Here is a 13,915-nt window from a genome sequence, read left to right as displayed (position 1 = left end):
AAGCATACAGACAAAACGGAAATGGAAATAAGTTTTCTATTTTCTAAAGAAATGGGATGGGCACATTTTATAACAGACTATTTAATGGCAAGAAAAATGAGAGAGAAAATTATAAATGGTGAGAATACGAGAAAAATTTATTATGAAGCCCAGTTATTGTCAAGTGATTGAACAGAGAGTGGATGCACCCGGGGAGAATTCCAAATTATTTATCATTATTAAGGGAATGTCGGGAAGTAAACAGATGGAAGGGAAAGAATAAAAAGTTGCTAGTAATTGTGCCTAAGGCAACCTAGACAATATAACTTCGTTGAAATCTAGAGCAGTTAGATACGTAGACTATAGTTATAGCATATACTGTAATTAATATACCATCGTAGTCTAATTAGTGTGCATGTTTTTTACAGTTAATACTAACTTTAATTTTAGGTGTCGGACTGAGAATGACTTCTGAGGTGACCATCTTTTTTGAGGCGGGGGTCACGTTTCCAGGGTATCTGATAGACCTTTAAAGCATCTCCGAGAAGTTTCATTTCTAACAATAATGTTTCTTCTACTCCTTCCAGAGCACTCTTTTTTGGTCACTTTCTAAATCACTTAATTATTACATTTCGGTTAATGTTTTCTGGACACTTCGTTATAACAATGCTAAAAAGAGAGATATTCCACCCATTCAATACAATGATAAACTGTTGCACAAATTAATGTCACAACCTGTTTAATTTGGTTTGGGACCGGTTTCGACACACATCTATGTCATCATCAGCCGATAGAAAAAACATGGCAAGAAGTATACAATTATCAACACACAAAAACACACATTAAAGGATAACTGTAACACATATGACACTTTCTTGAAGAAGTGAACAATCGAAGTTCATATAGCACTTTTCCATGAAAATAATTTTTGTAGAGATCGTAAGCAGTGTGATGTTCTTGAGCACTCTTGCTGCAGATCTTGAGGTTAAAAAGGATGCAGCATAATTTACAAGTGCTATGCTTTGTCCCTGTAGGAGCTTTGATCATTTTCAGGAAGCTAATAAAATAAAAAATTAAAATTCGTACTTTTACTGCATGTGTTTCAATTACGCTATAGGATATATGCTTTTGTAAACTGTATGTTCTGCCTGCTGTCATTTCTTGATGGATACAGTACTTTCGCACCCATCTCTTGGCACAGGCCAGAGTAAAGTGTAGCTTCCACCGAAGTCCCAGTCAACATCCATGGCTGTGACAATATGGAAGTTGCTGGGGTATGGGTGGTGCTGAGTAATGACATTCAGAGCACGACTAGTGCATCGGAGTGTTATGAAAGGTGCTGCTCATAGGATCAGTCGTGCTGCAATAGTACTTTCTGACCCATCGAGGAAAGCAATGGCAAACTACCTCACTCCTTATCTTGCCTAGTACGCCTCATTTTGGTGCTGCCATTGGTTTTTGGGGTTTCCTTATAACCGCATAACCTTTGGTGGTGCTATTTGAGGATCCAACCAGCCTCTGGCCTGATGACCTAACAGACACAAAGTGTATGTATCAAAAATAAGAAAATATTACAATAAACAATACTCCTTCCCGGATCTGTGGTTTCCGAGATAATGCGAGACGGGCATCCTCTTATTATTATTATTATTATTATTATTATTAGTAGTAGTAGTAGTAGTAGTAGTAGTAGTAGTAGTAGTAGTAGTATATAACTAAAAGTACTTTAAGCTTCTTAGGTACATGTTCCGGGCCGTATTACTGTAAGTTTAAATTCGAAAGACTGCCGGCTGCCCTAAAGACTTGTTTTTTGTGGTTTCCTGTATTCACACCAGGCAAATGCCAAGGCTGTGACTTAATAATAAGGCTACCTTCCCAGTCCTAGCCCTTTGTCATCCCAACTTTACTGACAACTTGTACGTGTTAGTACGACCGCGATACTCAAACCAGTATAACGAACAAAATAATATGAAGATTTTAGCTTTCTAATTCATTCATTATTAATTGGCAAAGTGAAAGCATTGAACATGTTTCGTATCCTGTATTTATCCGTCTGTGCCAATCCTGCAGATGGACGTGTTCCATTTGCAGCGCCTTCTCAATAATGCAGCAACTTGGGATTAATTCCGAGGGAGTATAGCAGAGACTTCGTGGTAAATTCATGTGGCCCCTCCCCTCTGCGCGATGAGACTCGCACGTGCCGGAAGTGCCGTGTAAACACAGTCAGGGTATCTGGTTCATATCCGTCCGTCGGATTGGTCTCTCATCACAATTCTGGCACATAGTCGTTTACTATCTCTAGATAAAGTCTAGAATTATGGACACGAATAAGTATTCAAAAAGATCACACCAAACTTTACAGAAAATGAAATTTGTTCATCCTTTCATTTTATAGACTTAGAAGTGCATTGGTCCCCTTTGTGAATATCACGGGGCCCTCGATGAGTCTAGCACTTCTTCCACTTATATCATGCTTGTCCAGTAGTCTTTCCCGTCCGCGCTAGCCTGGTCAGATCATTGTAGCTTCTCTCGCCGACGGTATTACGTCTGCATAGCCTTAAGTCATTTATTTCGTCGCCCATCTTGGGCTCCTCTTTAATTTCCTGGATACTTCCATTCATTGAGGGATCGGTGGTGCTGGTGATCTTTCTTCTTCTTCTTCTTCGTCGTCGTCGTCGTCGTCTTCTTCTTCTACTTCTTCTCCAGTCCTACACTTAGAACTCCTTTCCAGGTGAAAGTTTCCCAAACTTTGACTTCTCTAAAACGGACAGTAGTTGAATGTACGTTGAAATCATACATACATACATACATACATACATACATTACATTACATTACATTACATTACATGCATATACCGAACAAGTGGCCGCGTTGTTTGGGTCACGTAGCTATCAGCTTGCACTCGGGAGATATTGGGTTCGAACTCACAGTCAGCAGCCATGAAAATGTTTTTCCGTGGTTTCCCATTTTCACACCAGGCACAAATGCTGGGGCGGTATCTCAATTAAGGCCACAGCCGCTTCCTTCTCGCTCGTAACCCTTTCTTGTCGCATCGTCGCCATAAGACCTATCTCTGTCGGTGCGACGTAAAGCAGATAGTGTTATGAAATATTGAACGAGATAAGAGCCAAGGAGAATCAGACAACAACTGACTATATCTTAAAATAACTTTCTTGATTTTTAATAAATCTTCTTCCTAACATTGTACATAATACGAATAGTAAATGTATTCAGTTCTATATGTTGGGAATCTTTCTAATACAACCTTTCTTCTAAATTGTAGCTGTGCTATAAGCGTGTAGACTAAATAAAGCAATTTCACTCAAAGCTTCTATTTTCAGAAACACATGTAGAATAGAGGCATTTCCGTTAGTAAATATTCAGCCAAGATACTCTCTCTATCCCGACTGATTCGTGTTTCTGTAGGCCATTCACTAGAGGTCGGATCTCTTCCTGGGTAGTTCCTGTAACGAATGAATAAGTTCGTTTCGTGCTTTAGAATCAATACCACAGCCAGTACAGTTTCCGTATTTCCAATATTTAATTTGATTACATTCCCGTGCTTGCGTTGTGGGGAGCGTTCTAAAGAATGATCTGTAATCCGCAATACTGTGCAATTGCAAGCGTTATTGCTCACAAGAGATCCCTTGCAATTCAATCAAGAAGTTTGCATTCGAAATTTGTGGAAGTTATCTGTGTTGTGGGTAAAATTTTGTGCGTGGATAACATTGAATACGGTGAATATGCAACATGTTATCAAAGAAATCGAAACGGCCAACTGAATCAAAAATAAATCATCTAGTGCCTTTTTTTTTTAGTTTCAGAATGTTGTTCATAATCATTGACAGGCATTCACTCGCTAACAAATAGAATTGTCTTCCGAGTACAATAGGGTTGTTTATTTTGTGTTCTTATATGGCTGGAGAAATTCCGACTCCTTGGCTGATGGTGATAGTAGAGGCCTTCGGTTCAGAGGGTCCCGGGTTCGTTCCCGGCCGAGTCCGAGATTGTAATCGCGCGTGATTAATTATTCTGGCTCGGGGACTGGTTGTTTGTGTATATCCCAACACTGCTCTCTTCATATTCACACAACATACCACAGTACAAACTACCACAGAAACACGCAATAGTGATTGCGTTCCTCCACATAGGGTTGGCGTCAGAAAGGGCATCCAGTCGTAAAACAGGGCCAAATACACATGTACAACCGTGACCCCACAAGGTGTGGGGAAAGCGGAGGAATAAGAATAAGAATATAGCTGGAGAAACCAATATTGTAGAATCACAAGCTCAACCCCAATGCCGGCATATCTAATATGAAGGGGCAGTCAAATGAAAAGGGTCACCTGGCCAAAGGTACCTCAAATGTAATCACCAGAACGGTTAAGACATGTATCCCACTGGGTGACTACAATCAATCTTATTCTTGAGATAGCTGGCGGACTCTCGACGGAGAGTCATTCACGTCATCGTCCGATGCAAACCGATGTCAACGAATGTCTTTCTTCAGCTTCTCAAAGACGTGAAAATCGCACGAGGAGAGACCTGGGCTGTAGGGAGGTTGATGAAGAGTTTTCCACCAAAATGTCTGAAGCGTATTCCTCACAGTGTTGGCAGTGTGGGAGCGGGCGTTGTCATAAACGATAATGCCGTTGAATAACATGTTCGGGCGTTTTGACTTTGATGATGATGATGATGATGAACGTTGTTTAAAGGAGGCTAACATCTAGGTCATCTGTCCCGTTTCGATTCATGGCGCGCCTGTTTCTGCAACGTGACGTCATAACGCTTTACATTGATTGTGGACCCATGCACTAGCTGAAGATAGACATCCGTGGACATCGGTTTGCATCGCGGGCTGAGTAACTGTGGTAGAGCGCTAGCCTTCTGAGTTCAAGTTAGCACGGCCCTTCCCGGCTCAGTCCGATGGTATTTGGAGGTACTAAAAGACTTCAACCTCGTGTCAGTAGATTTACTGGCACGTTAATGAACTCCTGCATTATTTGTTTGCATCGAACGATGACGTGTGACTGGATACAGACGCGGTTCTGTAGACAGCCTGCCAGCTTTTTCAAGAATGGGATTGACTGTCTAATAAATGTCTCAACTGCTCTGGTGATTAGCCGGCCCCGTGGTGTAGGGGTAGCGTGCCTGCCTCTTACTCGGAGGCGCCGGGTTCGATTCCCGGCCAGGTCAGGGTTTTTTACCTGGACCTGAGGGCTGGTTCCAGGTCCACTCAGCCTACGTGATTAGAATTGAGGAGCTATCTGACGGTCTCGAAAGCCAAGAATAACGGCCGAGAGGATTCGTCATGCTGACCACACGACACCTCGCAATCTGCAGGCCTTCGGGCTGTGCAGCGGTCGCTTGATAGGCCAAGGCCCTTCAAGGGCTGTAGTGTCACGGGGCGTTCTGGTGATTACTTTTGTTGTAAGGAATTTTTTTTGCAGATAACCCATTTTCATCTTTGATCGAACTTGTGCCTAGTCGCTCTTGTTCAAAATGTTGTGGACCCTTCTGAAGAATACGTCTTTCTTCGTTATAGTCACAGATTGAGAAACCATGTCGAAAATATGATATATGCATTTTTAGTGTGGCATCGTGTGAAAATGGCTGAAGATAATTTGATTAGGCGTGTAATCTGTGAGAAAGGTGGATTGGAATTCAAAATTATTCAGCTGGAGTGGAGTGAATGTTCAGAAGGACTAAACATCAGTATCGAATACCTCTGTTAATATACCTTTATATTGAAATCGAAGTATAGCGATGTTTAAAGGTAGGTACAAAAATGAAAATAGACATGTGGCATTTTCAGGCACCCTAGAAACTCTTTTTTGAATCGGAGAACCTTCCATCCGCAAGATCCTGAGAAAAATCAGAAGTACTGTACGACTTGGGTGCGCTGTTATTATTAACAAATACATCGCAATTGCGAAATATCCCGGTGGCAATGGTCACTTACAGTAGTGTGATGTAATAGAGTTAAAACATAACTACCCAACTACAACAAGCAGCTCCATGTGAAGAAAATATTACAAGAGATACTACTAATTTAACATTCCAAATCCAGCATCATCGTATACAAATTCATACGCAACTGAAGTATTTCAAGTGCTTAACACTACGGCTTACAGTACTATAGGTTGAACTTACTACTACTTTAACACTACAACACCGTCATATACAAATTCACACGTACCTTAAGTACTTCGGAATTTTCGGGCCGAGTTGTTTGAATTCAGCAATGGTGGATTCGAATCAGATTTACCATACTTTGTTGCGTGAAAAAGAGGACACTTTTTAAAATATAATAAATTAAAATAGTATTTACATTCTTGCATGAAAATGAAAATCCACAGCCTGTTTCCAGTCATTCTATTTACCGGGTCAGGAATGGAATGAAGCCCCATCTAGCGGCGAGGATAGAAATTGTGCCGGCTGCCGAAGCCTGTCTCACTCCTCTGGTATAGTGATTAATGAATGACAGATGAAATAAAATGATATTGGAGAGTGTTGCTGGAATGGAATGGATTTGAACCATGGAACCCAGCGGTGAGAGGCCGGCGCGCTGCCGCCTGAGCCCCGGAGGCTATGAAAATTGATGTGCATGCTAAAATATGACAGCCTTAAACATAACTTTGCGTTAATTACGGACAGTCAAATGAAACTTGTCGCAAATATATCTCAAAATACAGTTTACGACAGTCTTCTTCTCCCTTTCCTTCTTCGCTCTCTTCCTAATTTATTGGGGTCAGCGCTTGTTTTACTGCCGGATGTCTTTCCTTACCCCAACCCTATGTGGAGGGACGAATTCACGATTGCGTGTTTCTGTGGTGGTTGGCAGTGTGGTGTGTTATATGTGGATGAAGAGAAGCGTATTAAGACTAATACAAACACCCCGTGCCCGAACGAGAGGAATTAATCACACATAGTTAAAATCCTAGGCCTGGCCAGGAATCGAACCCGATCACCTGAACCGAAGAGCAGTAGGCCAAGGAGCTGGATAGTTTTTGTTGTTTTAAGGGGCCTAATATCGAAGATCATCGGCCCGCTGCATAGTTTAAGACTGTGTACAGTGGTCCAGTATTGCAATCTAGCGCGATAAAACTACTTTACGAAATGAAACACAAAAATGAATCGATCATACGTATTCTTTATCGTAACAATAATGTCATTGACTTTACGTTCCACTAACTTCTTTCACGGTTTTCGGAGACGCCCAGATGCCGGAATTCAGTCTCGCTGGAGTTCTTTAACGTGCTAGTAAATCTACCGACACGAGGCTGACGTATTTAACTACCTTCAAATACCGCCGGACTGAACCAGGATCGAACCTCACAAGTTGGGGTCAGAAGGTCAGCGCCTCAACCGTCTGAGCCAGTCAGCCCGGCATTATTTATCTTAGGAGCCATTAAAATACTCCACAATCACTTTTCCACTGAAAGTATTTTAGTTCCCGCCCGTCATAATGTCAATCTAAACTTAAAACTGAAGTGGGTAAACTAAAATAGAACTACAGTTTATCATGAACCTGTTTATCAATGCATAAACTACTCGTATGATGTATTTCGGTGTTTGCATTTAAACTTTTCATTGAGTACGCCAATCAGAAATTTCTGAATTCTTTGAGTCTAGAGTCCTGGATAAATTCAGACAATATTATCCGATTGGTAGTATAAATAAATGTTCAACTACTGATGGCCCATGTGTCAACCCTTTGTGAACACTCAGTGGGATTGGGTACCAGTTATACGAAGATACCTATAACTCAGCAATTTCTTTACAGTAATTCTCACGTGTAAATTCTTGACTACATAAGTCATAACCCACAGGAAATAGTGCATACTATGACAGAAAACCTCTTTATTAACTCTTCCAGACGCGGTCAGTTAGTCGCCTTCCTAGAGAAAAATAAGCATATACATAATAGTAGCTGGTTCTATCAGATATCATATTCTACGGATTACATACGTTATGGTAAAAATGAAAGTATCTCATAAAATCAGTTAGAAAAACTTCGGAGGTTCATTTATATGTTACATATAATTCTGAATTACGCACATTTTACTGTCCTTTTCATATGAACCCAATCTCCCTTAAATAGTAATAATTCAAAACTGTACACTTATAGAAACTGCTGCAGAACTTGCCTTAAATAATCCGTTATATGTAAATCCATACTCGAATCTGTTCACACTGAAAGACAACCACTCACTTCCACTACACTCAGTTGACTGATAAGAACTTAGACTAGAGTCAGTAGAAAAACACGAAATTTTGCCAGCCAGCCAACATCAACCTTGTTATAGTTTAGTATCATACGTCTAAAGTGGTTCTTTTGGAATATTGTTCGTATGTCGCATAAAATTAAATAAGATGCTATCAACACAGATGTGATTGTATAGTGTTTTAATGGCACCTAAAATAAAGAATGCATAAAAGTATAGTTCTTAATAATTTCTTTTTGTGTTTTATTGCATAAAATAATTTTGTCGCGCTAGATTGCAATACTGGACCACTGTGCGGTGTACAACCAGTTGTTTTGTATTTATCCTATCGCATTTGCCATAGGATCCTATTTTACTTTAAAAAATGGCATTCGTTTCACATACAGGTAGTGGTAAAACTTTTGACAAGATGCGTCTATGAAATTGTACCAAAGAATTAAAATATTCTCAGTAGAATCAGGGGGTTATCTTATTTCTTTCTTTGGACCACTGTCTCTGTATTTATCCTTTGATCATTGCCGTTATGAGCTGGAATAGCAAAATAGTATTCGACAAGTTTGAATAATATTGGATGACATCATTATATGAGAGATGCAATTGTTTTCAATTGTTTTATGCATTGTCGAGTCATCGGTCACCATCAACAGGGTATACAGATTTTATTGGTGATTGCAATCGTAAATGATAATCGACTGTGGGATCTAATGGGTAGATTGTAACTTCGGTTGTCATTTTCTGTTTTTTTAACATTTTGCATTTTAAGGATTTGTAAACAACTTAGAAAACCTGGACTTTTTAATTTTAAAAGGAATCCGGCCGGACGCCCTCTTTACTAACAACAAAGAGGGCATGCTCGGGTGGAAAAAAAGGACGGAGGTATGGTAACCCTGGTTCGAACCTTACTGTCGGCAACCCTGAAGATTATTTTCCGTAGTTTTTCATGTTTACACATGGCAAATGCTACCTGGGGCTGTAGCTTAAGGTTACGGTCGCTTTCTTGTCAGCCCTAGCCCCGCGTTATCCCATCGTCGCCATAAGACCTTTCTGATTCAGTGTGCCATAAAACAAATAGAAATGGAAAAATCTCAACACTTCCCTGAGCAGAGCGAGCTGGGGAGGATCGAAATTGAGGCTTCCCAGCACATATACATAAGCGTAAGCATTTTTTTCATCCAGTGGGAAACTCTTGGAAGTCCAAAGTAATTTTTGCCATAACATTCCAAGAAAGTGTTGAGAGGAAGGTGGAGGCAAGGGTACATCAATAAAAGAAGCTCCATTGAAGTGATCGCATTAGTAGGCAGTAGGTGAGGGGGCATTTTACTAATAATGCTATGCAGTAAAACACCATTAATCTGGAGTAATTGAAGGTTTGTTGCTGTCTGGATCAGTAAATGTCAGGATTAATATTAAAATGAGCTAGGTACATGGTATAAGGTACAGTCGCTTAAACAAGAATGTCGTCATGGTATTGTATAAGATCCTCGCAGGCACACTCTTCTCAGAAACAATTGAACCTATAGATATGTTTGTTGTGGGTACCCACAGGGTTTGTATCTATATGGGGTGTGAGGTATATTTTAATTAAAAAATAAAATATTAAATGCGAGGAACATACAATGCTGTGTGCACATTCTTTTTAAGCGACTGTACGTTCAAAACTTATGCTTAAGGGCACGTGTACCGACACTTAAAATTAAATGCACGTCTATCCCTTAATCCCGTTTCGTGATACAAGGTCGGGAAAAGATGAAATGACAGTGGTTTTACGGCCGGATGCCCTCCATGATGCCAACCTCATCTGAGGAACTAATGAAGATAAAATGAATGTTGAGGAATGAAATTGTGCAAGGAGGCGTAAGGAATCGGCTATGGCCTGTGAATAGGAACTGTCTCGACATTTGCCTGGAAGTGAAAATGGTGAACCAGAAAGACGCACAGCCCTTCTCCGATGTTAAGCAAAGATAGACAGATTTGAATAGACTTGACCAGCATAGACCTACCTGTATGTAAAGATAGACGCTCTCCGGCTCTTGTTGATGTATATATGCTCTAAAATCTCCCTCCATGTTTCATATCACATGGCCCAGTAAGATCTGATATTCTGTCCCTTCTCCTATCCATTGCTGTATATCCATCACCTTGTTTCAAAACGTTCAATCACATAGGTTGAACTTTCGCGGGCAATCAAAGCGTCATGTAGCGAACTTCGAAAAGTAGGCGTTAACAAGTTGTAACTGTCCCTTCAGAATGTGGAGCGGAGAAAGCAATATTGCAAGCTTGATGACTTCTTGTTCTGGTAACGGGCTAATATTAGCATGTCGTGTCCCGTCACCTGACCTCGGCTACTAGAAATTTACTGCAAGCTATTAATACGGATGATGTTATAATACCTTACTCAATAATTAGTTCGTTCAACGTTCGTTATAGCCGTGATACAATGAAATGAGATGATAATGTGAAATTGATGACAAAAAATCCTGTATATATAAACATAATTTAGAATAACCTACCACCAATTATATACATTCCTCCAATTAATCATACAGTTTGATAATTTTTGACATGCTGTGATGTTCAAAACATCACACTGGGAGGACTAATGTTCATGCCGAATTCGATGATTCTGTCTTCCTTATAAGTGTGTCAAACTATGAATCAAACGTATAAAAACTACAACATTTACGTGCAATCGAGAAACACAGCTAAATCTAACGCGTAAGGGATAGAGAAACGACAAAAAGTCGTAGGCCCAAAGTTGTAGATTACTCCAAATAGAACCGAGGTTGTGCCATCCGTTTTGTGATATGACTTACCGTTTGGCCACGAAATTAATCGAAACGAAGGTCTGCACCGTCGTTAAAATTGCATCCATATTTCGATATTTCCCGGGGGTAAAAGTAAAAAATTTAAACATCTTGGAATTTTTCCGTCGGTTACAGGTTAAATCCTATAATTTTGCCAATATTCAGTTTTCTAGTTCGTCTATCAGATTCTGCTGTCATCTTTATTTAGGGGATAGGGGTAAAAATGAGGACATTCAGGAAACGAAAGGTAAAATATATGCAGATGGTCATTATTACACCTGAAACGCATAACTGTACGATAATCTCGCCAAAATAATCAATGTACAGACACACGTTCGTTACGGTACAATTGTAGCCTCATTTTGGTGCTGCCATTGGTTTTTGCGGTTTCCTTATAACCGCATAACCTTTGGTGGTGCTATTTGAAGATCCAACCAGCCTCTGGGCTGATGACCTAACAGACAGACACAGATAAGTATCATAATAAAAATACTTCAACCAGTATTTCACTTCTTTTCACTTCTTTTCACTTCTTTTCCGAAAAAAAAAGTGTTTCTTTATTTTTATGAAGATCCGAAATACTAATTCTCACGTCTGTAACATCTTCAGTTTTTGAGATACGTTTCGTAATAAAAATAATTCAACCCCATTTTCAGTCCTTTTTACCCCCCCCCCCTTAAGTGTTTTTTCAGGAAACAAAAATATACATTTTTTCTTTATTTCTAAAAGAGATTAATAATACCAATTTTCACGCCTGTAACATCGTAAGTTTTTGAGATATACATACGCTCATTTTAAAAAATTCACCCCCTTTTTCACTTCCCTTTAAGAGGATTTTCCGAAAACAAATTATGCGTGTTTCTTTACTTTTACGTTAGATTCGAAATACCAGTTTTCACGTCGATGGAATGTTACGATTTTCTAGATATACTCTTGATATACTCATTTTAAGAATTCACCCGTTCTTCACTCCTGTTCACCCCCCATTAAGTGGCTTTTCTGAAAACAAAAAAAAATACGTGTTTCTTTATTTTTAAAGTGGATTACAAATTCCAATTTTTACGTCTGTAAACTGTTAAGCATTAGCGGCGAAAAATCCAAAAACCCTCTTTTAGTGATCACCTATACCTACACATTTCTTTGTTAGTGTAGTTTTGGCTGGGCGTTGATTACAGCCAGTTGGTGTTAGCCTTTTATATAGAGAGTATTATTATTATTATTATTATTATTATTATTATTATTATTATTATTATTATTATTATTATTATTATTATTATTATTATTATGTGTTAACAGGTCAGGGCCCAGCTCGACCAGCGCGGAGTCGAGCGGATCCCCCCGAGCGCCGTGGCAGAGGGATCGCGCGTGCAGCACGGACCCGGTAAGTATTTTACTAGTCATCCTATTTGTTTCGAAGGTCTGATTAGAAATTTACAAAAGGAAATCTCTCTCAGAACGTACAATTGTGTACCTCCCATCAGGGTTAGGCATTGATATTACCGAAGATGTTTGTTACAGTAGATCTCATCTGAATTACAGTAGGATAAAATAATGTTTTATATGTACACTGCCTGACAATTGTTAAGGAACAACTGACAATTGCTCAGGAATAACCGACCAATGAGAGTAAAAGGCAATGGAGAGGGCGGGACGTATTATCTGCAGCAAAGTCGTTGCAAGGAAGCTCAGTATTCATTCGACAATTCATGTAGTGCGGTGTTTGACGAAGGTGGTTGTTGAACGTATTCGTGCGAAAGTCCGTAAAAGAAATTGCTGCAAGACATCATTTGAGCGTGTACAATCGTGGACGAGCAGTTAGACGGTTCGAAGGCGGTGAAAGTGTCACTACTGTTGCCACAGTAATGGGTGTGTCCAAAAGTTTCATCTCGCGATTGAAAATGGCCGATGAAGTTGGAAATATTATACGAAAGCATGCCGGTAGTCGTAAAAAAGTCCACCACACCGCAAGAGGATCGGTATGCAGCCTTACTGGCGAGAAGGTACAGACATCTCACTCCCCGTCAGATAGCTGCAGACCTTACAGCCGGTGGCGGTACACGTGTATCTGTCAGAACTATTTCGCGGCGATAAAATCAGGCTGGTTTGTATGCTCGGGAGCTTGCTAAATGCATCCCACTTCAACCACGCCATCGTCGAGAAAGTATTCGTTGGTGTAAGGAACATATTTTGGGGTCAGCAACAGTGGTTCGGGGTGATGTTCTCCGATTAATCCCGCTTCATTGTAACAAATGATTCTGGCCACCAGTTAGTCTGGAGAGAGAGAGAGGGGAACACGTTACACACCACAGAATGTACATGAGCGTCATCGGTATGCCTTAGGCGTTATGGTGAGGGCATGCATTATGTGCAGTGGCCGAACACGGCTGTATATCTTTGAGCGAGGTACCGTTACAGCACAGCGGAATTGCAGAGAGATTTTTCTGTTCGTCTTTTTAGGGGCGCGGTAGATCCCGACTTTCTGTTTATGGACGACAATGCCCGCCCACACTGGAACGCTTCTGTATCGGACACGCTGGAAAGTGAAAATATTGAACGTACGGAGTGGCCTGCGTACTCCCTGGACTTAAATCCTATAGAGCATGCCTGGGATGTTCTTGGCAGACGTGTTTCTCAACGAACTCGCCCTTCCCGAACCGTGCAAGAACAGAAAACCTTCTTGAGAGAGAGGAATAGAACAATATCCCCCAAGGACTCCTCAGCAGTTTAGTAGACAGCATGAATAACAGGTGCAAAATATGCATATGAGGAGGGCATATCGACTTTTCTTCTGAGAAAAAAGAACGTTATTTATTGATTTCTTTATGTCTGTTATTCTGCTTTCCAATGAGGTGAACTCTGTACCACTTTTCGTTGTAAATAGACCACTCCACCTCTATTACGTA

General features: G+C 40.3%; 1 protein-coding gene across 1 annotated transcript in view; it reads left to right on the top strand.

The window, feature by feature from the left end:
* The window catches only part of LOC136885896 (microtubule-associated protein futsch), a 514,102-nt gene that overhangs the window by 164,625 nt on the left and 335,562 nt on the right, over positions 1–13,915 (top strand). Inside the window, exon 3 of the mRNA XM_067158589.2 lies at positions 12,309–12,393. Within this exon, the coding sequence (XP_067014690.2) occupies positions 12,309–12,393 (85 nt within the window). The remainder of the gene's footprint in view (positions 1–12,308; positions 12,394–13,915) is intronic.

The sequence above is a fragment of the Anabrus simplex genome, chromosome 1 (genome assembly GCF_040414725.1).
Source record: "Anabrus simplex isolate iqAnaSimp1 chromosome 1, ASM4041472v1, whole genome shotgun sequence".
NCBI classification, from domain to species: Eukaryota; Metazoa; Arthropoda; class Insecta; order Orthoptera; family Tettigoniidae; genus Anabrus; species Anabrus simplex.
Note: the sequence above shows the minus strand (reverse complement) of the source record. Positions and strands in the feature narration are given on the sequence as shown.